The sequence below is a fragment of the Oenanthe melanoleuca genome, chromosome Z (genome assembly GCF_029582105.1).
Source record: "Oenanthe melanoleuca isolate GR-GAL-2019-014 chromosome Z, OMel1.0, whole genome shotgun sequence".
Lineage (NCBI taxonomy): Eukaryota > Metazoa > Chordata > Aves > Passeriformes > Muscicapidae > Oenanthe > Oenanthe melanoleuca.
Genome location: NC_079362.1, coordinates 53918795 through 53941641, shown reverse-complemented (window position 1 = coordinate 53941641; position 22847 = coordinate 53918795). Strand labels below are relative to the sequence as shown.

General features: G+C 40.0%; 1 protein-coding gene across 2 annotated transcripts in view; it reads right to left on the bottom strand.

Moving 5' to 3' along the window:
• Positions 1-20050, bottom strand: part of SCAMP1 (secretory carrier membrane protein 1) — a 37820-nt gene extending 17770 nt beyond the window's left edge. Inside the window, exons 1-5 of one of the 2 annotated variants that reach the window (XM_056514726.1) lie at positions 19901-19964; positions 11709-11782; positions 6859-6936; positions 3404-3502; positions 3034-3145 (exon numbers count right to left, since the gene is read on the bottom strand). In XM_056514726.1, coding sequence (XP_056370701.1) covers positions 3034-3145; positions 3404-3481 — 190 coding nt within the window. In that variant the 5' untranslated portion in view covers positions 3482-3502; positions 6859-6936; positions 11709-11782; positions 19901-19964. Of the gene's footprint in view, positions 1-3033; positions 3146-3403; positions 3503-6858; positions 6937-11708; positions 11783-19900 lie in introns of both variants that reach the window. The other variant, XM_056514725.1, reaches the window with a different exon arrangement.
• Between the last annotated feature and the right edge of the window lie 2797 nt (positions 20051-22847).

The window sequence follows — 22847 nt, the reverse complement described above, 5'->3', positions numbered from 1 at the left end:
AGATGTGAAGGCTGAGGCCAGCCTGGGCTATAGCAACCATGAGATGGTAGAACTCAAGATCCTGTGTAAAGGAGGTAAAGCAGCAATCAGGACTAGAATCCTAAAGTTCCAGAGAGCTAACTTCAGCCTCTTCAAAGACGTGCTTAGCATAATCTCATGGGTTAGGGCTCCAGGGGAGAAGGGGATCCAAAAAGCTGGTCAATATTCACACATCACTTCCTCAAGTCCAGTGCATTCTCATAAGCAAGAAATCAGGGAGAGGGGGCAAGAGACTTGCATGGGTAACCACAGAGCTTCTGGTAAATTTCAAACACAAGAAAGAAATTTATGGGATGTGGGAAAAAGAGCAGGTTACATTGGAGGACTATAGGAACATCATCAGAGTATGCAGGGATGTGACAAGAAAGACCAAGGCCCACTGGCAATTAAGTCTGTCAAATGATATAAAGGACAACATGCAGAAGCAGAATGTATTTCTACAAGTACATCAGCAGCAAAAAGAAAACTAGGGAACATGTGGACTCACTGTTGAATCAGATAGGTGTCCTAGTGAAGGAAGACAGAGAGAAGACAGGATTATTGAATGCCTTCTTTCCTTCAGTGTTAAAGGCTGAGGCCAGCCCTCAGGAATCCCAGACCTTGGGGTAAGGAGAGGAAGGCTGGAGAACAGAAGATTTCCCCCTGTCATAAAGGGCTTGATTAGAGACCAACTGTGCAGACTTCTGACACACACAAATCCACAGGCCCTGATGAGATACACCCACAGGTGCTGAGGGAGCTGTCAGATGATGTAGCTAAGCCACTCTCTACCATCTTAGAAAAATCACACAAAACAGGGCCCAATTACTGAAGGAAAGCCAATGTTAGTCTCATCTTCAAAACTGGCAAGAAGGAGGGGAATCCAGGAAACTACCAGCCAGTCAGCCTCACCTCCATCCCTGGAAAGGTAAGAACATTCTGGAGGCCACCACCAAGCATGTAGAAGAAAAGAAGGCCATCAGGACTAATCAGCAGGGATTCCCCAAGGGGAAGTCGTGCTTGACCAATCTGACAGCCTTCTGTGATGGCAGGGCAGGATGGGGAGGTGAGGGGAGAGCAGTGGATGTTGTCTGCCTCCACTTCAGCAAGGCTTTGGGCACCATCTCCCATCACATCCTCACAGGTAGGCACAGGAAACATGGTTTGGATGAATGGACAGTGGGGTGGACCAAGGACTGGCTGAATGGCAGAGCTCAGAGGGTCAGGATCAGGGCAGTAGAATCCAGCAGGCAGTGGTGTTCCCCAGGGATCAATACTGGGTCCAGTCTCCCTCAACTTGTTTATCACTGGCCTGGATGAAGGGATCCAAGGTACCCTCAGCAGGTTTGCTGATGGCACAAACTGGGGGAATGGCTGATACTCCTGAAGGCTCTGCTGCCTTTCAGCTGGACCTTGGTAGGCTGGAGAGCTGCACAGAGAGAACCCTGATGAGGCTCAACAAGGGCAAGGGCAGGGTCCTGCAGCTGGGGAGGAATAACCCCAAGTACCAGCACAGGCTGGGGCTGCCCCACTAAAGAGCAGCTCTGCAGAGAAGGACCTGGGAGTCTTGGTGGATCTCAAGGTGACAATGAGCCAGCAGTGAGTCCTTGTGGCCAGGAGGCCCAGTGGGATCCTGGGCTGCATTGGGAAGAGTGTGGCCAGAAGCCAAGGGAGCTGATCCTCCCCCTCTGCTGGGCCCTGGTAAGGCCACATCTGGAGTGCTGTGTCCAGTTCTGGGCTCCTCAGCACCAGAGAGACAAAGAGCTCCCAGAGAGGGTCCAGTGATGGGTCACAAAGATGATGAGTCTGGAGCAGCTCTGGAGATGCTCTCAAGGAGAGACTGAGAGAGCTGGGCCCCTGTTTAGTCTAGAGAAGAGAAGACTGAGGGGATCTCATCCATGCACATAAATATCTCAGAAGTGGGTGCCAAGAGGATGATGCCAGACTTTCCAGTGATGTCCAGATACTGGACAAGAAGCAATAGCAATATACTAAAGCACAAGAACTTTCACTCAAGAAGAGGAAGAACTTATTTACATTGAGAGCACTGGAATGGGCTTTGTGAAGAGTCCCTCTCTGGAGACCTTCAAAACCCACCTGGATGCATTTCTGTTCCTGTATCACCCTGCCTTGGAGGAGATAATCTCCAAAGTCCCATTCCAACTCACTATTCTGTGATTCACTGTAAGTCCCTTCCAACTGAAAATATTTTATTCTATTTTACAAACTTCTCTGACAATCTGAATTGCTAAGGAATTATGCAACTTGGAATTGTAACATTGCTTATTCAAAAAAAAAGACCAGCATATATGAAAATAAAACGTAACTGTATATAAAAGCGAAATGACCAGATAAAGTCAACCTTATACACAGTTATTTGCTTTGCTGGGTTTTAGGGTTTTTTTGAATTTCAGTTCTTCCTTTTGAAAAAGAATATTCCCATAGATCAACTTGTAGCAAAGTATCTTCAGTTAAGAGGATGCAGATCTTCTCACACTTGCAAAATTGCTGTAAAAAATTGTTGATTTTGCACAGCACAAAGTTTGTGGCATACAAAATATCTAATTAAATATTAATAATAGAATATTAGATATTATAGATATTTCCGCTCTTTGTATAGAATATTGTGTTTGTAACACAGCAAAAGAAATTAAATGTTTCAAACAAAAAAAGTTCTACAGCAATAAATAGGTAGATGAGAAATAAGAGATGTCACTTTAAGAAGTTAGTTAGTCTCAAAATGCTTTATTTCTATTCAGCAGTATTACTCAGATACTAATCTAAAACAAAAACTGAAGAGAATAATATATAAAAGAGAATAACATGCTCCAGAGGTCACACTTAAAATTTTTTCACTGAAAATCTGAAAGGACAGCCCAGTTTATTCAGTGTATCCATCTTCTCAAGGGAGATAAACTTCTTTATCCTGAAGACATTACAAAATCTGTTTCCCAGTGTCACTGTAAAATTGAAAGTTTCTAAGAAAAAAATTTAAAGTATATTTTTCATGCATACCCCCTTGCTGATTGAGACTCTGCATTTCCCTTTCTCTGCGATCTAGTTCAGCTGCTTTTCTTTCCAGTTCTTCTTGACGCTTTAGCAGTTCTGCCTGGGCCAAGGCATGCTCCTGAACAAAAAAAATCACCGGATATTGACAAAAAGTATGAACATGGCAAAAATATTCCTAGTCTTTTTACTATAATTAAACATCTCCATTTATTAAAACTGACCCAATATAGCACAAATTCACATATTACAAATTACTTTAAGGCAGTATTAATTTTAATTAGGAAAGCATTGCTTACTTACAAAATATATTATTCCAGAAGCATATTTAAATAATTACTATTAAAAGGAATCTAGTCTCTAAAAGTTGCAGACAAACCTTAGCTATTTGTGTGTAGGAAGATGGTTCTTCTGTTGGTTTCATTATTGCTGGTTGGGTACTGGGTACATTAGGCATTTTCACATTTCCTGGAGGAGGCTAAGAAAATAAAAGACAATTATAGGGATATTACATTCTAACAAACTTCTTTTCATTATATATTGGTAAGAACAAATTTGGATGTTTTAAAGGAAGTGCTACCGATATAAACTGAAAACTCGATATGCTGCTTGCAATATTTACAATCTTTAGAAAAAAGACATCAACTGAGTTCTGTGGTACAGCTTATCTTGCACTGTCTTCAATTAACACTCAAAGAATTTTATTAATTCAATAAAAATAAATGCAATTTTAATTTTGTTCTGACATGAATATTAATACAGCCAGTTACTGTTTCAGAGAATTGCAGCATTTAAGAGCTATTAATTCATACTCTGAAACCCAATGTAATTTATTAATAATGTCTTCCAGAGACTTCTACTTAACAAAGGCTTATATCACCTGGCTAAAGAGAGAAGTAATGTACTATATGAAACTTACAAATTCAAGATCCATAATCTATTGCTTGACTATTTCACCAATTTTTGCTAGGTATCTCTCCACAATTGCTAGGTTGATATATGTTTTAAGAATATAATCCCTACAAAAGTTTCATTTCAGCCACTGTATTCGGTGGATACAGAGTATTGCTGAAATATAGTAGTATTTCTCTCATTAAGTACAGAAAAAAGTGCATGTTTTTGATACTGTGTTTTCATATTTACCTAGCTTCATACTTCATAATATGTGCACAGGAAAACAAAGTCACATTGATCAAAACGATCTTAAATGCTTAAAGTTCAATATGGCTTTAATGCGCTTTTCCAGATTACTATTCAAAAATCACAACTATGCAAAAAGGCACAGGTATTATAAATCATCTATGGTAGATGAAGAACCTAGTGAAGAAAGCATCATGATCATAGAGCATTTCAAGTTGAAAGAGACCTATAAGGATCATGGAGTCCAACTCCCACCTTAAGTTGACTAAGCAGGACTTTTCCTCTCATAGACCAGTTCTGGCTCTGAGTAGTGACTGCACTGTCTCTTAAATGTTTTTCCCTTGCTCACAGAATAACCTTCTCCATAATTTTACAAGCCATTGGAGTGAAACTTATTGGCCTGTAATTATCAAATTCTTCCTTCTTCTTGAAAACTGGGACAATATTTGCCAGTTTCTAGTCAATGGTACCTTTTCAGACTCCTAAGATGATTTAAAAATAACATGGAGAGGACCCATGATATGATCAGCCAGTTCTCTCAGTGCACAAGGATGAATTCCATGGGGCCCCACTGTCTTACGTGTATTCAGTTGAGCAGTAAATCTTGAACAACTTGAGATTTACAAAGACTTCAAGTCACAGGGGGCCCTGGGCCCATCAGTGGTCTTACAGGTAAAAAAGGCATTAAACGTCTCTGTTCTGTTCACATCCCTAATTGTGAGGTGACTGACCTCATTAAGTAACGGACCAATATTATCTCTGAACACCCTTTTGCTGCTGACCTCTTTGAAAGGCCATTTTGTCATCCACCACAGTGCTGTCCAGCTTGCATGCTCATCAAGATTTAACCATGTAAATCTCTTCCCTGCAGTGGCAAACAGCGTATCTGCAGCACTCCTGTGTCATCTGTCCTTGCTTTTTATGTCCAAACACCTACAATTTTTATTTAAATTCTAGAAAAAGATCCCTGCTTAGTCAAGTTGGCCTTCTGCTTCACTTCCTTGAATTACAATACTTTGAAATTGCTTGCTCTTGAGCTCCTAAAAGATGGTTCTTTAAAAAATTACCATCATGCTTTTAAAACTCAGTTTCCTCAAAGTCTTCTGTCAAAATAAAGTACTTATTTTCATAAGTCTAATCAAAGCTGAGAAGCAAAAAGAATATCACAGCTACTTATAAGGAAACAAACAAAAGTATTCAAATGCCTTGGAAAAATCATTTAACTCCCAAAATAACACTCAACAATGCAAAACATAGCTGCACAGTCTGGGATTTTCCTAGAAGTGAGAAGTACTGAGGTTGTACCAGTATACTCTCAAGCTCTAGCATTGTGCTCACAACGTGGGCTGCATTCAAAGCTTAACCAGAAGCAGCCCATGTCAGGGGAAGCAATTGTGCCCCTTCTCTCTCTGTTCTTGTGACACTCCAAATGGATTACTGCATCCAGCTCTGAGGCATCCAGACTAAGAAGACCAAGTTCAGAGGAAGGACATCAAGATGATCAGAGCAATGGGGCACCTCTCCTGTGAGGACTGGCTGAGAGAGTTGGGATTGCTCAGCCTGGAGAGGAGAAGGCTCTGGGAAGACATTATAGCCTCTTCCAGTACCTGAAAGACAGCTTGAACTGGGTGCCTCCTGTCAGAGACCCTAGAACAAAGAAATCCCTGGGTTCATACCTTCACAACCAATGAACTCATTCTCCACGTGCTCTTCATGTGCCTTGCTCAAGCCTTTTGGTCCCATATGATTTTTTATGTGGGGCCTAGTAGCTCTTTATAGAATTCTTTATGTCCAGATAAGATTGGACAGATTGCAGCTTCTTAATCTTTCCATTTGCACTTGTCTTAGAGGCTCCCTTCACACAATTAAGTAACAGTTAAAGAATAGCTCAACTTCCAAAGGTGAAAGTTTGCAGTTTGCAGCCTAAGGTTTCAGCAACAATCAGCTTAAAAATATTCAGAATACAGTTTAAAAAAATTCACCTAACTAAACTTGTTTATAAATTATATTGACAGACAATAACCAGCCACACATTTTGATAAGATTGCAAAATGTCTTCACTATCCAAGGCAGCCACTGAAAAATGTGGTTACAGTATGAATTTACTATCCTATTTCCTGTATTCCTCCCCACAATGGAAAAGCACAAGGTATACTGAAATCATATAAATTAGAGAAGTAAAACAATTGTTTCTTTAACATAAATTTTTCCATTCACTACTGCACAACTATCCAAAGCCTGTGTACCATTATTTAAACACAATATTTTCCTTATTCTGAACAGCATTTTCATTAAGTGAAATAGAATCAAAAGCAAAACACTGGGTAAGTGTGCAACACTCATAAGCTTCAAAGCTAGTGAAATGCAGAAAACCGCAAGGACAGACTACCAGAGGTTTGTAAAAACAGGAAAAAGATGTTAGTAAAACCATAAGAAGTTAGTAAAACCAGGAAAAAACTCAGCTCTGTTTTGGCCCCCTTTCAGAGGACCAGTCTTCCTCACCAAGTCAAAGCTATCTGAAATCAACCTTGCCAACGCATCCTCCTGCAATACTTAATGGAACTATCTATTCTTACACATCTTCCACTACCTGCAGCTAGCCCACTATACATTCCACAATATCAGTCAAAATTCTGAAAATAAAACCTCACAAATCAAAGATTAACAGCATTATTAAAAAATAAACATGCTTACTGTTCTTGAATCAGAGAACGGATTGTACTCATCAAGCCCTGGAGGAACATTTCTTGTCACTTGTGTAACAGAAGGATCCTAGAAAAGGAAACAGTTGTGTAAATCTGTGCACATGCATATAATCAAAGAGTCGACACCCATATCATTATATCACATATAAGTCAGATTTTCTTTCAAAATAAAAATGGTTTGTTTTCACTAAAAATGTCTGTAAACATCCACCTCTTTATCTCCAAACTAACATCATTTCATTCTGATCTTCTTATAAACCTAGATTAACACAGTATAACAGAAACCCCATCTGTCATATATTTGATTTGTAAGGAAAAAAGCCTCTATCCTGCTGTGTTGACCAGGCAGAAGAGGTTTCTGTAACCCTTAGACTTCTCTACCCAGAAGTACATCCAACCCCATCAAGAACAGAAAAAGCATTTCATAAAAACGGAGCTGAAGAAACAGGGTCCCATCATGCCAAAAGCAATTCTGATTCAGTTTATATCTGAACTAGCAAAATCAAGTGAAAAAAGTTTAATTCTTTCTACTTCAATTAATTATACAGCAAGAAAGACTGCTCGAGATTTAGCTTGAGAAAATTATTTCAGAAATGAAACACTTCTTTGTGCTACAGACACAGGTTTTGTTCTGCAGAAAAGCAGAAGTGCCCCTCACAATGGACCACATCAACTCAGTTTCAAAAAACCTGTACTTATTCCATGCAATGCCTGGTTCTACTACACGGTTTCTGTGCCTGAAAGTTTTTGCATTTAGAATATAACAATAGATAAAAGGTAGGCTTTCTTGAAAATTAGTAAATCCATTTATTCAATACTGTTAGTTACATTTATATTTACTTAAATGTACAATATTCTATATGTACACCAAACACAAAAAAGAGCTATATATACACTTCATTTTATAACTATTATGTTTAGATATAGATATTTTCTCATTCCCAACAGTCTAATTCAACATTAGAAAACAAACTGGAGTTGATAAAGACTGAGAAGAAAAGATATATTTACATTTGTATTCCGTTTAAAGACAGAAGTATTTAAGACCTTTACCTGTGACACAAAGAATAACAAAAAGAGCTTCTACAGGTATGTTAAGCAGAAAAAGAAGGTCAAAGAAGTTCACCCCTGATAATGCAGGTGGTACTAATGAGAAACTGGTAACAACGAAGGAAGAGAAGGTTGAGGTACTCAATATTTTTGCCTCAGTCTTCAAGGCAACCTCTCTTCCCACACCTCTGAAGTGGATGGAGGACAGGAGAAGAACTGGGAGAACAAAGTACTACCCACTAGAAGAGAAGATAAGGTTCATGACCTGAGAAACTGAAATGTACCTAAGTCTCTTGGACCTGACAAGATTCATCCCAGAATCCTGTGGGAATTAACTGATGTAGTTGCCAAGCCACTCTACATGACATTTGAAAAGTCACAGCACTCAGGGCAAGTTCCAGGTGACTGGAACGGGGTAGCCATTTTTAAAAAGAGTAGGAAGGAGGACCCTGGGAACTAGAGACTTGTCAGCCTCATGTCTGTGTCTGGAAAGATAATGGAAAACATCCTCCTAGAAGCTGTGCTAAGACACATGGAGGACATCAGTGACAAGTGCCCCTCAAGGATCTGTACTGGGACCAGTGCTATTTAATGTCTTCATTAATGACATAGTCAGATTGTGCACTCTCGGTATTATCAGCAAATGACCCCAAGCTGAGCGGTTGACACAGCTGGAGGATGGGATGGCATCCAGAGGGTCCTGGAAAAGCTCTAGAGTGCCCATGGGAATCTCATGAGGTTTAACAAGACCAAGTGCAAGGTGCTGCACCAGGGTCAGAGCACCCTGGTACCAGCACAGGCTGGGGATGGAGAGATCAGAGCAGCCCTGCCCACAAGGACTTGGGGGTGCTGGTGGGTGAGAGGCTGGACATGCCCCAGCCATGGGCACTGCCAGCCCAGAGAGCCAAACGTGTGCTGGGTGCATCCAGAGCAGAGTGGGCAGCAGGGCAGGGAGGGGATTCTGCCCCTCTGCTCTGCTCTGCTGAGACCCCACCTGCAGTGCTGCACCCAGCTCTGGGGTCCCAGCACAGGAACAACATGGACCTGCTGGAGAGAGGCCAGAGGAGGCCACCAAGATGATCAGAGGGATGGAGCACCTCTCCTATGAAGACAGGCTGAGAGAAGTAGGATTTTTCAGCCTGGAAAAGAGGTTTAAGGGTGACCTAACTGTGGCCTTCCAGTACCTGAAGGGAACCTACAAGAAAAATGGAGAGAGACTTTTTACAAGACCATATAGTGACAGGAATAGATTCTGGATTCAAACAGAAAGACAGTAGGTTTTGATTAAGTATTGCAAAGGAATTCATTACTGTGAGGGTGATGAGGCACTGGAACAGGTTGCCCAAGGAAGTTGTGGATGTCCCTTCCCTGGCAGTGTTCCAGACCAGGCTGGATGGAGCTCTGGGCAACCTCGTCTAGTGGACTGTGTCCCTGCCTTTGGCTGGAGGAGCTAGATGATCATTAAGGTCCCTTCCAACCCAATAGAATTCTCTGATTCTATTACATAAATGTAATTTTTTTTAAAGAAATACAGCAGGTGACATAATCTACACTTAAGCAAATACAGACATTATTCAGCTAAATAATATAAAAATCAAATTTAAATGCAGAATCTGGTTTCTTAGAATCAGCATCTATTATGGCTCCAGCTTAGTCTTATTAGCAGGAACTTTATATGCAGATGCAGGAAGAGAACTTCCTTAATGGCTTCAGTCAACTTATTTACAGCTAGAAAGAAAACCAGGGCAGAACACCTAGCAGTTCTAAAATCCTAAGAGACAGAGAAAATGAGAACAAGTCAGTTTTTTCCAATTACAAGTTATACTTACAAAATGATTCATATGAGGCAATTTCAAAAGTTGACTACAAAAAAGCTTAAGAAAAATCATTGATTCAAAAATTAAAAAATTGTATGTTGTATATTTTAAACAAATTCATGTACATAAGCTCTGGTCACAAACCACTTTTCCTTAAAGCACACATTTAGCTGCAAAGCAGTATTTCAGTGGTCACTGAACAAAATCCACCCTTTCTGAAGATGCATAAAAAACAATGTCAAATGCATTTCAACATCAGCTTTCTTATATTTGACTCATCTTTAATTAGTTGTTTCAAAATAACCAGGCTGATAAGTCTCCCTCACAAACCCGCCACAGTTAACATGTTACTCAAATACATTGTAACAACTAATAGATCATCAGGTCTTGCATAAACCGATAAACTAATTAATTGTTACCACCTTCTTTGATAAAATGACTATCACAAAATACTGTGCAGATAAACAACAAAAAAGAGGGAAAACATGGTGTGGTGAGTATGTTTCTTGTCAAAATTCAACCAGAAATTACTTGAAATGTTGATTAGAAAAGTACATTTAAAAATGGGAATAATTAAATACAACATTTGAATTTCACATTAGTTTAGACTCATCAGTACAAGATAAAAAAAGATGAAGTTAAAACAATGTTAATATAAATAAGCCAATTTCATAATTCAATATATAGAATAGCATAAAGTTGTATACAGCTGAAAACTTTTATCTTATTCTGGTATGTGTCCTGTAGCCAGCAACAAAGCCCCTAGACTAGTTGCTCACTCACTGCTCTCTGCAGTGGGATACAGAAGAGAACCAAATGAAAAAGCAAATAAAACTTGTGGTTATTATAAAAAAACACAATTTAAAGGTGGGATGCGAAACAGGAAGGTAGAGACAAAAAAAAAAAAAAAAAAAGGCAACAAAACCACACAAGTCATGCAAAGGCAATTGCTCACCACCTCCCACCAACAGACACATGCCCATTCAGCTTCTGAGCAATAGTTGCTTGGAACAGCTCCCCCCACTACTGTCACCAGCCGTGCTGCCAACACGATGTTATGCAGCACGCAAAATCCCTCTGGTCAGCTGCTGTCAGCAGTCCTGCCTATGTGCCCTCCCAGCTTCTTGCTGAAGCCTATTCCCTGAGGGGAAGCAAGACTGTGAAACAAAGGTGGTCTTGGTGCTGTGCAAGCACTGCAGAGCAACTTGAAAGCGCATCAGTGCCTTCCCAGCACTGTTTTGGTCACAAACCTTGAACACAGCACAACAGGGACTGCTATGAAAAAAATTAACTCTATCCTAGTTAGACTCAGTACACTTATTCCAGTCTTTACATGTTAATGTCAATTAGCAGAGCATAAAACACTTTGTTCATGCTTTCAGTATGATACCCCTTTCAAAAATGCTCTCATATAATTCCCTCTTCCACAGAAAAATGTTCAAGTATAGACACATGTACAACTTGTGATCACTAACCATCAGCCACATAGTGAAAACACAAGTTCTAATTACTATCACTTGATTACCACTCAGGATTTTAGGTAGAATCAGCTGCTTAAGAAGTGTATTTCAACACTGAACTTGTGTTTGAAGAGTGCACTATTGTTGGGGGTTGGGTTTATTTTGTTCCAGTTTAAAGAATTTTTCCCATTATCATGCTAACGTAGCCTGCTGGGTTACACCCAGGATCTTTCTGATGACTCTAGACACAGGGGTAGGTGGGAGCGGCTTCCGGGAGGGGCTATTCATGTTTCCAGCGAGCTGGGAGGAGGGACTCCCCCTATCTGCAGCACACGTGGTGAGAACGCAGGAGAGCCAGACCCTCTGCAAACAACTGCCTTGCATCTCCCCCGCTTCAGCCTCCTACCTCTGAGGACACAGCAAATCACTGGGACACAAACGGTGAGCGAGAAGCCTGCTTCCACCTGAAAGCAGCACACAGCCACTGCCGCACCCGCCCCTCCTGCTCCCACCTGCTCTCCACAGCTGTGCCGGCTCTGTCCTGTCTTCACCACCGGGACCAAGCGCAGAGAGTGTGTGCCTGTGGCTAAAGAAAGGACTGGAACTGAGTTAGCTGTTCTGTTTTGCTCGTAGTTTTAACAACTGCTGTTTCTGCTTGTACGGTTAGATATATTAGTAAAAGAGCTGTTACTCCTACCCCCTTATCTCTGTCTTAGAGTCCTTGATTCAAACAATTATAATACTTCGAGGGAGTGGAATTAAATTCTCTGTTTCAAAGAGAAGCTTCTGCCTTTATTGGCAGACACCTGTCCTTCAAACCAGGACAACTCTTAACCAAATAACTCAGCCCAGATTTGCTAGGAAACCATAAATTCAATTATTTGAGTAACTACAATATCAGACTCATGAGACACCCACTGAACAGCAGCCATTTCCAAAAAGCATGAAACAGTCAAGTCAAATTCAGAAGAGCAACCCATATTCAGAAATACAACATACAAACAAAAATTAATATCTGATTAAAGAAAGCTTTTTGTCTCAAAGTGTTTTATGGAAGACCAGGGTCAAAAACTCCTCAGATCTCTTTGTACATTTACTGTGATATTCCAACACTAAGAAATGAAAGTGAACATATGCTGAGACAACCAGGTGTACTAAAGCAACAGTTTTAGCACTGAAAAATAAGTTCAACACTTAAACACACACAGTAATTACAGCAGGAAGACCTTTATCAGAAGTCCACTCCCATTCTGAATTAACAATTGCTACACCTCTGCCAAATACTGCTATTGTTTGCTAAAGCAGCAGCTCTAAAAAAAACCTGAGTGACACAGAGGACATTCAATAATAGCTCTATTCAAGTAAATTTTCATTACCCAGTAAAGGAAAAAAATTACAATTGTATTGAAATACACAAATTCAATCACACCAAGCAGTATTCAAATTCTGCATTCAGAAAACTTGAACTACACAGTCTGGACTTCAATAGAAGTTGTGACGCAGAAAAACTCAAGGAAAAGTAAGCCAGTCATCATAGGAAAAGAGGAATGTCAGGACTGACGGAGGCAAGTACTAGCCTGGAAATTTGTATCTCTCCTATAACTCATTCATTGCTAGAACCATCCTCAGCTCTTCACAGTTAGGGTGCCCAGGTGCAGGTGCTATTCTAATTGTTCTGAACACCTACAGTGCATCAAATGACTGATACCAACAGCAGCTACACTTCATATTTCAAAACACTACTTACAATATTCCTGAAGAGATTAAACCTTACATCCCACAAAACACAAAGGATTGTTTTGAATCATTTACCTTACACTCACTGCACCTCATTTTAAAAATGGAGCAAATGCCAACTCATCTAAACACAGTGATGAAAACTGTGAAGCACTTGTACTCACTGCTGTGGAATAAAAAAAACCCATTGAATTTAGAAGTTGTTCAGCGTTTTAATAATACAAACAATAAATGCTGTGCAGGACGACACACTCCGAAGAAGTGGCATTCAAATTAATGCTATCAAATTTTTATGTTGCACAACATGGATATTCTACTGGCTAAAAACAACAAGAACTAATATTCCACAGGAATAAGTGAATCTATACTGTAACAACTTATTTTCCATATCTCACATTCCACCTAGCCTTATCTCACTCAAACTCCTGCCAGTTCAAACCCAGAGCTTCTGACTTTTTTATTTAACTATTAGTCATATAATCACAGAACAGAATTAAAAACAGACTATTTTTCATATCCAGCTATTAGTGCATTTAAGTCACACGGTCATTTCAGATGACATTTTCAAAATCTGAATTAGTTTAAGAGACTGAAGTTTTAAGAAAGTAGCACAACCTACTTTAGTCATTTTCCACCTAAATCTTTCATTTTACCTATTTCTTGCAGTCTCTTTCCTGTAATTTCTCCAAAGGAAATATTAACACACTTTTTAAAATCCCAACAAGGCAGGTACAAGCAGCAACCCATCTTTATGCCAAGAATGGAAAAGTCAGAAAAAACACCCCAACAAACAGTAACACAAACTGACAGAACAAACACAGAAAAAACAACACATTTATATTTCATATAGGCAAGAGCACCTATGGAACTATTAAAAACATCTTCTGTGCCATAACAAATTATGCTCATATCACTCAGATATAGATAAAATTAACTGAATACCCAGTTATCACAGAGGGTGTACAAACACAATTAACTACAAATGAGAATGTTTAAAACATAACATAACATAATAATCCATTCTACATCATCTTTTACAGCTTTTTAAAAAGCAATATTGAAAGGAATAGACCTCTGTTGTCAAGGAGACCAAAACTAGTCATCAGCTACCAGTTTCACGAACACAGAAGACACCACCAAATTAAAGACTGAAGAAGTAAATACATCTGTAACAATGCTTAGCATTACAGTTAACTGGATTTGGGTCCAGGATTGTTCCACCACCAGTAAAACACATCTATTAAATCCGTAACGTGGCAATAATCTGAAAAACACCATCAGCTAAGCTTACATTATTAGTTGTGATTTTGATTTAAGTGAAGGGAATATAGTGAACTAGGAATCAGCCCCTCCAAACTGTCATTTATGTTGCTCAAAAAACTTTTCACTTTGAGGGATATCTAATCTTTTATCAAAAAGACAAAAGCACTTTTTGCAAAGAACATTTTTTCAGTTTAGTCCCAAGGACGAGCAGGGAAGTAAAAGCAGTATTTCATTGCAGAGGCCAGGAAATGGGGTTTATAACACTAAACACTGATTTGGATAGAGACTATAATGCTTTTACAGCACATCGGCAACTGAAAAATAATCCAAATAAAAATCATTTAAGCTACACAGAACCAAAAACAGTTGGAAAGTAAGATTTAAGAAAGAATTCATCCTGAAGTTTTGTGGATTCTGATTTTAGGGCTGGGAAGAGGTTATAGTAACAGTAAACATTTGTACTTCCTGCTCTCTGTGAAGTACACCTAAGATAACACCACTGGATCAGAAAATTAAGCAAAAATGCAACATAAAATGCCTGAAACTGTTGGTCTGACTTTTTTGATTTCTTGACAAAAAATTATCCATCATACTTTTCATAAACCGGTTCTGGAGTGTTTCTCAACCCTAAAAAACTGCCAGATTAAGGTTCTGAAATTGCAATTTACATATGCTGAATAAATATTTGATTAAAAATTCAGGACTTTAAGTAATAAAAAGTAATAAAAATACCCAAGTATCTATTTAGGTTTCGAGTTTTTCAAGTTTATCGATCACTTATCAGCCATTTTCCCATCCCACTCTTGAAATGATGTTCACATAGCTTTCTTCCCTACTCTGCCTGAGCACAATTATTAAATAGGATACTGCAAAAGTAGCCCACTGGGCTTTCTTATACATGTCCTTTGAATGCTGCCTATTTTATGTCACATTCATCACATGAAAGCAGAGCTGCGAAGGGATCTGAGCAACTGAGCAAGGTAAGGTGCCCACCTCTGAAACCTAAAAGAACTTCAGAGGCTGGCAAGAACAAATTTGTCCTAAAGTTTGCACCAGCAATGGAGTACTGGATGCCTAACAAAGTATCACCTGAATCTCTCAGCTATTCTCAAATCATTCTCCTTTTCCAGCTCTGACATGTGTATGTTCCTCTTTTTAACATTAAAAATCTCAGTATACAGGGAATCTCAGTACAGTGCAATAGTAACACTAGGCAATATGTGCTAACACTTCAGTGAAAATCTAGAGGGGAAAATGAGGCTATGAGATACTGAATAACTATTAAAAAGCTCCGTATTTTTAACAGATTACAGCTCAGTTACAGCACTGGTGAAGCGTACTCTTGAAATCCAACTTCTATGCAGGACAGCTAAAGGACAATCCACTACCATAATGTTCAGCATTAAATTATGAAAGATTTAGGGCTATTCATAATTTTTGAAAACATGAATGGATAGTAAAAGTCAGAAAAAATACCTGCATTTTATGTCCTTTACTAACTTTAAGACAGACAACTTAAATCAGTATATTTTACAGTCAGTATTTTACAGATACAGGAATTAAAACTCATTTATGCATACAGGCATGCGACAAAACGGCTTCGTTCTAAAGCTGCACAAACATCTTATATAATAAGGGTCTCAGTTCTTTAAAAAAAAAACAGAACTTCTCTTTCTTCCTTTAAGTTTCTATCACTTTAGCTTCACTTCAGCATCCACGATATAAACTGTAGAGATTCTGCTGCCACAGAAGGCAGCAGTCATTCGCATAACTGCTTTCAGTATTAAACCTCCAGGTTGTATTTCCCACCAAACCAAGGAGGAGATTAATTTGTGCTCATGTGAGTCAAGATTAAGTGTAATATCCAATTTAAAACTTACTTCTGTACTTAGCTCTAGTGACTCAAGTAATCCACTGACCTCAGTGGGAGCAATTCAGCGTCATTCTTAGGTATTGCAGAGTATCTTAGCCATCTAAACAAGAATGTCAGTCATGACTACTACATAAGACCTGTGTCTTTTTGGAGCAACAACTCAAAGGTAGCTACAGTTTGGATCCCTACTCCTACTCAAAGAAACAACTCAAATACTTAACATTACATGCATCTGAGGTCTGCTCTGATGATGCTCTCCCACACTGAATCTGATCAAGAAAAAAGAAAAATCTTCCTATCACATAGGGACTTGGCTTTTCCCTGGAAAGGAAACCATTCACTTTTGAACAGAAATGTATCCTAGTTTTCAGGCCTATCATAATTTCTATGGTGTCAAAAACATGCACCTGTTCAGAACTAAACATATCAAACGAACTGGCCCAATAAAATTTATTGCACAACTCAGTCTTTATAGTTCTCATTCTACAACAACCAAAAAATAACTGTTTCATATGTATGGATAATTAATAGTCAGTTTGCAAACCTTGCCGTCTGTCAGCCAAGATCCAAAGGCCTATGAAATCCATTGCTCTATTTAAAAAACTTTCTCTGAGTAGTAGAACTGTTCACTTAGGAAAAAACCCTCAAACCAAGAACACAGAATCAACAATTTTTATTGTAGATAAACTGCTGATTGTTTCAGAGTAAATGATACTTACACTGAATTTTGAGACTGCTATTTCAGAACCTTTGTAACTGTATCACCTCCCAAGACAGAGGACTACAACTATCACCTATCCTATGACATTGAAAAAAAAAAAACCAAACAAACAAACCACAAGGAGATAGCTACATTAGAAATCTGCCTTTGTCCTGCCATACAAAATTTATTTCTTGCTGTTTTACCCTATTTAAGGTAGACGGTCAGGACCTTGAGAATTCCCAAACTCCTCCTAAATGGTCAGACCCCCAGTCCTTACTAACCCTCACACCTTACCTGGTCATCAGAAGACTGGTGGCTGATCCTGCTTTCTTTCACTGGACATGATCCTGACCCTGGCTTCACTTTCTAACTTCGGCTCAGATCTGTCTCCTCTCTGTAGATTTGCCTAGCACTGAATGCAGTTACCATCACCACATCTGCTCTGCTCATCCTTTTTGGGTGCTGTGGGACTGCAGCTTTTTAAAGTGAGAACTTTACAAAGTGTGAATTCACACTCACAAGCTAAGACTAGTGTTTCTTAGTAAACTAAATTAATAGATTTCATTACTAACCTCCTTCCAATCATGATACCTGAGGTCACACCAACTGTGTACTTCTTCACACTGCTGATATATCATATTATGATTCTCACATCTTCATTTGTATGAATGCATTTTCTTCTGACAACTTTAATGTTATCAAAAACTTGTAAATGTTAGCATTTCACTTATCTGTTTGTTTCCATATACCCTCTGTCTTTCAAAAAAATCCATCTTTTGGCATTGTTGGTACAGCATTCAGAAGACATTTAGAGAGGAAAACTATGACTTCAAAAGCATATCCATGACTGTGGATTCAGTTCTTTTTAAAGAAACAAAGAATTAAAAAAATGCAAAGGTTAGGCAGCCACTTGTCTCAAAATCCACAGCACTCCATGATCAAGCCAGGTAATTTCAGTTTTTCCAGCAGACTTCCAAAAGCACTAACTACCCAAAATACTAAGCACTAGATGTTTATGCTTTACCTTTATCTTTCCAGAGAACACTTTTATTAGATTCAACATCAAGCAAGAAACTCTGCTCTAATCTTTTTATTAAACAGCATAAGAACAGTCACAGGAAACTTCCTATGTAGATCACAGACAACTAGTAAAAAAAAAAAGTTTAAGAAAAAAAAGTATCTATCTTTAGACCTTGGCAACAACTCTTCCACCTCATGCCTCCCCACCCCTTCTATGCCATACTACTTTGTGATTTTACATGAGCATAGAAAGCAGCTTCAAAAACAAGGAAAACAACTAATCACATCATACATAAAATTACCAAGCAAAGACAAAACTATGAGCACATTAGGATACAGTGTTTAGACAATATGACTTAGGCTCTCAGGGTCCATCTGGAAATACCTGTTCTATGCATGAAGTATTTTAAAACACATAGACAAAACTTAAATACATCCATCCATTACTACTCACTAATTTCAAAGCTGTCCTGCCAACAAGATGGCCATCAAGCTTTAGCTTATGTATGAGGCCTTTTGCCCCTTCAAGTTAAATGCATGGGTAAGTAAAGATATGCAAGATTACCTTTTACAGGCAGTAGAATGTGACTGAAGTTAGCAAAGACTGAAGGAAGGAAAAAAAAAAAAAAAAAACTCTGAAAAAGGAAAAATAAGAGCATTCCTGAACCATCCTCTGCAAATGAACAAATCTAAACAGAGAGCTTCAAGTTACAGAGAAGTTGTTATAGAGTCCTTTTATCATGATGCACTGCAGATGAGAAGCAGAGCATGGATTCTGCCCAACAGTTACAACAGAAGTTTTTCCCTAAAGAGAAACTGGAATAAGCTTTTGCGCTTTAAGCAGTATCTTCAAACTGGAAGTATAATTCAGGTGTGTGCCTAGTTTAGGTCTCACAATACTCCACAGGACCAGTTACACAGCCTGATGAGTACTGCAGAGGCAGATAGGTGGAAAAGCATAATGTATTTCTGCTGCTGAAGATGCATTCTAGAATGACACCTTTTCAGTGCTTGGTGCCAAAAAGAACAGTGCTCACTGACATTGGTACTAGCCCAAACTATTGTTGGCAGCAGACTCAGCACCAGGACCTGGAAGGTCATTGCACTGCATACAACAAGTGAAAACAGATCTTAGCCTAAAGTATTCTAGCCTAATGAATACTATTGCTATGTTTTATGACCATAAAAACTAATGATTCAGACGGACTTTATGAACAAGTGTTAGGAACATTATGCTTCCAGCATCTATGTGGACAGAATTATGCTCGGCTTGAAATGTTGCAGTTCAATTTTTAAAAGCCTTAATTATTCCAGTTAACATTCTAAACTCGCTTCCACATACTGTCTGTGTGCACTTTAAAGTGCCTGCAAGAAGTTCAGTAATATTATCAAAGTAGGTAGCTTCAGAAGTTAGTTTAACTGGATTCAAATGACAAAGAAAAACAGGAGGGGAAGCAGCCAGGGAGGTCACTACGTTTTGACAGCTGAAGCTAGTGAGTGAAGAAAGAACTCACAGCTGTGTGACAAGTCAGCAGAGCAAAATTTAAAAGCTTTATAGTACATTACAACACAGCAGATTGAGATGCAGCATAGAACTCACACCCAGCAATTGGTACCCTGATTACTTCAGACATAAGGTAAGGAAGCCAATAAGCTTGAAGGGGGCGGGAGGAGGCTAGACAAGAAGAGGGTAAAATCACAAATTCATTAAGTTTAACTATTTGGCTCAAACAGACGAAAGAAAAAAACACTGTAGTAGCGCTACCTCTAGCACAAAGCTACGGTCAAAATAAAAAAAACCCCAAACTTTTCTTTTTTTCCATCGAAATAACGCATCTGAAACACGACTTGTGCTATTTTAACTACAGAAGGAAATATGGAACCCTGAAGTTGTGATCCGCTGCTTATCCTCCCCGCCCCCACTCCGGGCCTCTGCAGCCCGCGGAGGGCAGGGACCCCGGCCCGCAGCTGCCACGGGGCCCTTCCCAACTTCCTTCCTTCCTTATTCCCTTCCCCCTTTTTTCCTTCCTTCTTTGCCATACTTCCTCTCACGGGAAGTCCGAGGCTCGGCGCAGACCGACACTGAGGAAACCTCACGGCCCCCTCACCTTGAATGGGTTGTTGAGGTCCGGGTCGGCGAAGGGGTTGCTGTCGAAGTCCGACATGGTGGTGGCAGGCGGGCGCTGCGGTGCCCGGGCGGCGGCTCTGCCCCTGCGGCGGCGCCCCGGCAGTGCCCGGAGCAGGTATGCCCCCGCAGGTGTACCCCCCTCCGATGTGGCCCCCCGCCGCTGTCACAGCCCCGCGGCCCGGGCCGAGCCCGCCCCACCGCACCGACCAGCCACGCACCGCCCAAAATGGCCGCCCCGGAAGTGAAGTTCCGGGTGGGATGGCCCCGGCGGGGAGAAAGGGATGGAGGCGGAGCGGCTGCTCTCGGCGTGGGCGGGAGCAGGGCTCATGCCTGAGCCGGGCAGCTCTCGGGGCGTGGGCGAAGAGCCGGCTCCCGGCCCGGCTGAGGGTTGGGCTGTAAGCTCGTAGCTGGCAGGGCCTGCAGTTAGGGGCCCGCCTCGTGTTCGTGGCTGCTCGTGTGGGGCACTGAGGGCTGTGTCCCGCGCCTTCCGTGGTTAGCGCTGGCTGTGAGCCGAGGGGAAGGAGGCCCGGGGCTCCCTCAGGTAGTCGGGGGGGCGGGCAGGGGCGGCCCGGCCCGGCCCGGTGTGTGCGCGGGTGTCCCGGCCCCAGCCGAGCCTTGCGGCCCCCCCGGCCCTCCGCTCCCGCTCTGTCGGGACGGCCCGTCTGGTTTGGAGGGTGAAGTGGACGGGCGAAGGTAGTCAGAAAGACTTACTTGGTAAACCACGAATTTACTCTCTCGTTTGCATCTCCTTTTGGCTTAGTAAATAGTTAATGCGGCGTGGGGCTGCTCAGGTGACTTGTATAAAGTTTCTACAAGGACGGTAAGTAAGAGTCGGCTTTGAACCACGGTCACAAAATCCCGCTTCCGTGCGAGGAAGCATTAAAAAGGCCTCTTGGAAGTATTCAAGCATTTCCAACAGTTCAAAAGACTTTTTAAATACTTCATCAGAAATGCTGACAAGTGCCGTTTGAGCAGCCTGGTCCAAAATATGCAAATAAATGCAAAGGAGCACCACTAGTTCAGAGCTAAGTTGAAGCATGAAATCCAGTGCTACCAGGACAGTCTATATTGACACAACATTTACAAAACCAGCAAATCCTGAATTTCTTGACATGCTTTCTAAGTAAATTATTTGAACTTTGATTTAAAGCCAAAAGAATAAAAAAGGGGTTTGAGACAGGTCAGACAAAATGAAATTGTTATGACTGTAAATCTGTTTTTTTGCTATTCAAATGTGTATATTTTTTCCCCACATAATCTGGACTGTGATGCACACTAGTGTTAGCACTTCTATGATTTTTTAATAGCTCTACACGTATCATTACTCTGATCTTTATGCTGATAGTCATTATAATCGGGCTGTTGTGTCAACAGGTCAGGAAGAATCCTATATGTATATGAGAATTAATTCTGCATGGATCAGTAGAGAAAGCAATACTTCCTTCAAGGTCTATTCTGATTTATGCAGAAGTGTTTGTGAAGTACTGTGTGACATTAAATGGTATGGAAATGGGACAAATCATAAAAGCATACCTTCTAAGCAAAACACTTTCAACTTCCTGGTTTCTCTGAAGTGTAAATACTTTAAAAAAAAAAAATTAAAAGGCAGCTGTAGCACAGTCAACGAAAGTACATCACAGCATTAGTCCTAAACATATGCAAAACTCAGTTATGGTGACAGCACATGTAATCATGTTGTTTTCCAATATTCACCCATGGCTATATATATTGTGGCTCAATATATGCTGATAGTCCAAATGTTAACTGTTTCTAATTCCGTTACAGGAAATAGCTCATAAATCCATCATTCTGATTTATAAAATGCTAGTAAGTTATTTATGAATAACTCTTAGTAGAGAATGGGTGAATTGCTTTAGATAAAAATGTGTTTCTTAACTGGAGATTCCTTCTGGGACTGGTTTAATTCAGTGCTTTTCAATAACTCTGAACCAGAGGCTTTCTTAGCAAACAAAACTATCTTAATTTGAATTGACCCTTTTTTCAGAAAGAGGAGTTCAAGCTGCTTCTGTTAGTGCTATACTTGGATACTCGTGTTTACAAAGTCTTGTGTAAGGAACTAACTTTATATTATTCTTTCAAATCCTGGTTCTCTCAGTTTTCTATGACTTGTGGGATTTGAAATGTTTGTGCCAAACTCAGATGTTGGTGAGGAGTGCTCAGATCAGCTGACAAGAAAATCCATCACGTTTTTTCAGTCTAAAATGTTCAAGTCCTGACTAGACCGTCAAGTGGTCTGTCTTGATCAGTAGTCTGCTCCAATGAAATAAATCACAGTTTTATGGATAATGGACCTTCAAATAATAAAACCAAACTGTAACAAAGACCTTTAACTCTTTAACCTTAGCTATTGTAAAGAGTGCTTCCTCTCATAAAGTGGAGCAATCTTTCCAGCATCAAATGCAAGCATGATGGTTAGAAGAAATCAGGGATGATGAATGTCTGTGTGCCACATGAGCACATAGCTAAGACTGCAGAAGCTGGGCAGAATTACTGGCATGGAAGACTGGACAACTGCTTGAAACTCACGTAGCAGAAATGAGGAGTAGAACTCTGTGGTAGTATAAGTACAAGTTAAAACTTCAAATTAGATCATGTGCAGATGACAATTGTAAAGTCTTGCAAAAGTTTAGGCAAAAGACACCTAGTCTGTTAGGTAAAACTTTTAACTGAAGAGTTATTAAATAGTAGCTCCTAGAACAATTTGAAATAGCTAGATCATTTTTCCAGGCTTTACAGCAAAGACATTGTCACAGACATTTACTTGCAAAATTTTGGAAATATTTTAACTTTAGGGGAGGGAATAGAAGTGTGATAAACAGGCATTTAACTGTAATACTGGAATATCATGAGCTGCATTATTTCCCAAATTTTTTTTGCATCAATTTAAAAGAAAATGTGTGGAAAAA